Source organism: Hevea brasiliensis, chromosome 6 (assembly GCF_030052815.1).
Source record: "Hevea brasiliensis isolate MT/VB/25A 57/8 chromosome 6, ASM3005281v1, whole genome shotgun sequence".
Lineage (NCBI taxonomy): Eukaryota > Viridiplantae > Streptophyta > Magnoliopsida > Malpighiales > Euphorbiaceae > Hevea > Hevea brasiliensis.
In genome coordinates, this window is record NC_079498.1 from 83,928,454 (window position 1) to 83,932,266 (window position 3,813).

General features: G+C 39.6%; 1 protein-coding gene across 1 annotated transcript; it reads left to right on the forward strand.

Annotated features, from left to right (window-relative positions):
- Positions 1 to 3,098: 3,098 nt before the first annotated feature.
- Positions 3,099 to 3,602, forward strand: LOC131180661 (uncharacterized). Its single transcript, XM_058148013.1, has one exon. The coding sequence runs from the start codon at positions 3,099 to 3,101 to the stop codon at positions 3,600 to 3,602; it is 504 nt and encodes a 167-aa protein (XP_058003996.1).
- Positions 3,603 to 3,813: the final 211 nt, after the last annotated feature.

The following is a 3,813-nucleotide window of genomic DNA, read 5'->3' on the forward strand; positions in this document are numbered from 1 at the left end:
AGGAGAAAGAAATACAAAACTGTAAATTACGAGAAAGATTGGAATATCTCGAGATATTAATGGAAGAATATAAGCAAGAAAACAAGAAAAGAAAGCATGAACTTAAAGGTCAGGCACAATTAATCAATGATATCTCGAAAGAGTGTGCCAAAGAAAGAAAGGAAAAGGACAGACAAGCCACCCTTTACCAAGGATTGCGAGGGGATGTCGATCGGTTAGAAAAGATGATAGCACAAGGGAAACAAGAACTGCTGCTTGAATCTGAAAATGCTTTGAAGGCATTCAACCCTGCCTTACAGAAGGTTCTAGACCAGGCCTTTGTAACCCCTGACATCACACCGGAGCAATTTGAAAATATAGCTGGACAAATTCAGGCATCCAATTTCATCACTTTCTCAGAAGATGAAATAGACCCAGTTGGCTTGAAGCACACTAAAGCTCTGCATGTGATAGTTAAGTGTAAAGGATGTTTTATTGCTAAAGTTTTGATTGACGATGGCTCAGTACTCAATGTCTTGCCCAATGCAACTCTGGCAAGGCTCCTGGTAGACCCATCTGGAGTATGCCAAAGTTCCATGATTGTGAGGGCGTTTGATGGCACAAAGAGAGACGTGTTAGGAGATATTGACTTGCCACTTCAAATTGGGGCCTGTACTTTCAATGTAACATTCCAAGTAATGGATATTGAATTAGCATACTATGTTGTTGGGAAGGCCCTGGATTCATTCAGCAAATGTGGTGCCTTCGACTCTGTGCCAGAGGATCAAATATGTCATGAATGGCAAAATCATCACGATAAGAGGAGAAGAAGCTATGCTAGTCATTAAGCCGCAGTCAGTTCCTTATGTGGAAACAACTGAACGATCCCTAGAAAGCTCATTTTAAGCATTAGAATTACAAGAAACTGCCCTGAGGGATGGGGGAGCTGTAGCTATGGTCGCAAAGGTGATGCTGAAAAATGGCTATGAAAAGGGTAAAGGATTAAGTGCCACCCTGCAAGGAATTGTTGAACCCGTGTTAGCTGCTCAGAGAAATGGTCACTCAAGGTTGGGATATGATGAAGATGCTTTGACTGATAGAAGATTTCGGATGAGAAACCTACTCAGGAATCAGAGATTCGACAGACCTCTCGAAATGAGAAAAAACATCCCGAAAATCTCAGACGTTTTTACTAGACCAATCATTGAGAACTTAGAAGAAGAGGATGGGGAATCTCCCTAAGAGTCATCTATCAATGTCCTATACCTGGATTCCATGTCTGGAATACTGATCTCACCAACCACTGAGGAACAAGAGCTTGATAATTAGGAAGCCGAGGATATCCCTATGCTTTATTTCGAGTAAAGTATATTTTATTACTAGCACTTGATTACTTTGTCTATGGTATCAAGTGTAATTCTGTAAATGGAACTCTTCTTATGATTAAGCAATTAACAAATTAATAGTGCACTTTCCTAAACCCTATGTCAATATTTTCTTTTGAAAGTTCATTGTAAAAATTCAATCTTTAATATAATCCATTTTCATTTCTTCAGGACCATTGACCAACCCAGCCATAATAATCCAATCAACTCTGAAATCCCTTATGTTAACTTTGAGAGTCCCATAATTGCCATCGATACAAGTGATCCTAAAGAAGAGCCTGTGAAAGAGTCGGGAGAAGCAGATGAACCCACTCTAGTACCCTATGGAGATGAAATGAGTACCTTAAATTTGGGGACAAAGGAAAATAAAAGGGAACTCAGAATCTTAAATAATAAAGAATTAGAAGACATGATCCAATTGCTAAAGGAATTCATCGACGTATTCACTTGGGGCTATGATGACATGCCCGGACTAGATCCTCATCCTCAAATAGTCACACATAAGATTTCTTTGATCCCTGTAACAGTCCCAGTTAAACAAAAATTGAGGAGAATGAACCCTAACACACTGCTCAAGGTCAGGGATGAAGTTAAAAAGCAATACAATGCTGGATTCCTAGAAGTGGTAAAATACCCAGAGTAGGTAGCTAATGTTATCCCTATAATGAAGAAAGATGGCACGGTAAGGGTATGTGTCGACTACAGGGATCTTAATAAGGCAAGTCTAAAAGATGATTTCCCTCTCCCATAGATAGATGTACTAGTAGACAATGTTGTAGGATTGGGGAGATGCTCATATATTAATGAAGCCTCAGGGTATAACTAGATCTTAATGGACAATGATGACAAAGAAAAGACAGCCTTTATCACCCAATGGGGAGTCTTTTGCTACCGGGTGATGCCCTTTGGGCTAAAGAATGCAGGGGCTACTTACCAACATGCCATGGTCACATTATTTCATGACATGATGCATAAAAAAGTGGAAGTTTATGTGGATGACATGATCATTAAATCCAGGGGGACCGAAAGCCATGTACAGGTATTAAGAAAAGTGTTCGAAAGACTCAGAAAGTATCAGCTGAAGCTGAACCTGGCTAAATGTGTGTTTGGGGCAAGATCAGGAAAGCTGTTGGGATTTGTAGTAAGTGAGAAAGGAATAGAGGAGGATCCAAACAAAATTTGAGCCATCCAAGAGATGCATTCCCCAAAAACGGAAATGGATGTACGTAGTTTCCTGGAAAGTTGAACTATATTTCAAGATTCATCTCTAATCTCACCGCCAAGGCTGAACCCATTTTCAAGCTACTTAAGAAAAATAATACCACCAAATGGGACCAAGCTTGTCAAGAAGCTTTTGAAAGGATTAAGCAGTACTTGTTAAATCTGCTAGTATTGGTTCCTCCGGTGACAGGTAGGCCATTAATTCTGTATATAGCAGTTCAACAAAGCTCGATGGGTTGCATTTTGGGACAGCATGATGACACTGGGAGGAAAGAAAGGGCTATTTACTATTTGAGCAAGAAATTCAATGACTGCAAGTCAAGATATTCTTTCTTAGAAAAAACCTGTTGTGCATTGGCTAGGACAACGAATCGACTCAAACATTACATGTTGAATAATAAAACATGGCTTATTTTCAGGATGGATCCAATCAAGTATGTATTTGAAAGCCCTTTCGTACCTGGGAGATTAGCAAAATGGCAGGTCATACTTTCTTAGTATGACATAGTCTAGATGATAAGAAAAGCAGTAAAAGGGAGTGTGATAGCAAACCTCCTAGCTGAGAACCCAATCGATGATTATGAAGCCCTAGATTTTGAATTCCCAGACGAATATATTAATGAAGTGGGCAATGATGCTGAGGGTCCAAATGATGTATGGGAAATGTATTTTGATGGAGCAGTAAATTTAGCTAGTAATGGGATTGGAGCAGTGCTTGTTGCCCTAGATGGGAGACATTTCCCAATAGCTGTTAAGCTAAGGTTCGACTGCACAAACAACATAGTGGAGTATGAAGCCTACGTGAGTGGCTTACAAGCGTCCATTGAAATGAAGATAAAGAAATTAGAGGTGTATAGAGATTCAGCTTTGATCATTTACCAAGTCAAAGGGGAATGGCAAACTAAAGACCCAAAACTAATCCTGTATCAAAAATATCTCCCTGAACTAATTAAGAAATTTAAGGAGATTTCTTTCACTCACTTGAGTCAAGACAAGAACCATTTGCTGACGCCTTAGCTACTCTAGCGATGATGACTCAGATGGAGGAAGGGCAAATACTGCAGTTATTGCAAATCAAAGCAAGAAGTGAGCCAGTGTACTACTTTATGATCGAAGAAGAAACATATGGCAAACCCTAGTATCATGATGTCTAGGTTTACATCAAAATAGGGAGTATCCTCCTAGGGCAAGCAAAAATGAAAGGAGAATGATCAGAAGATTAGCAATG

Bases quoted from the DNA above. Each gene is read 5' to 3' on its own strand.
- LOC131180661 (XM_058148013.1), top strand. From the start codon at position 3,099: ATGATAAGAAAAGCAGTAAAAGGGAGTGTGATAGCAAACCTCCTAGCT.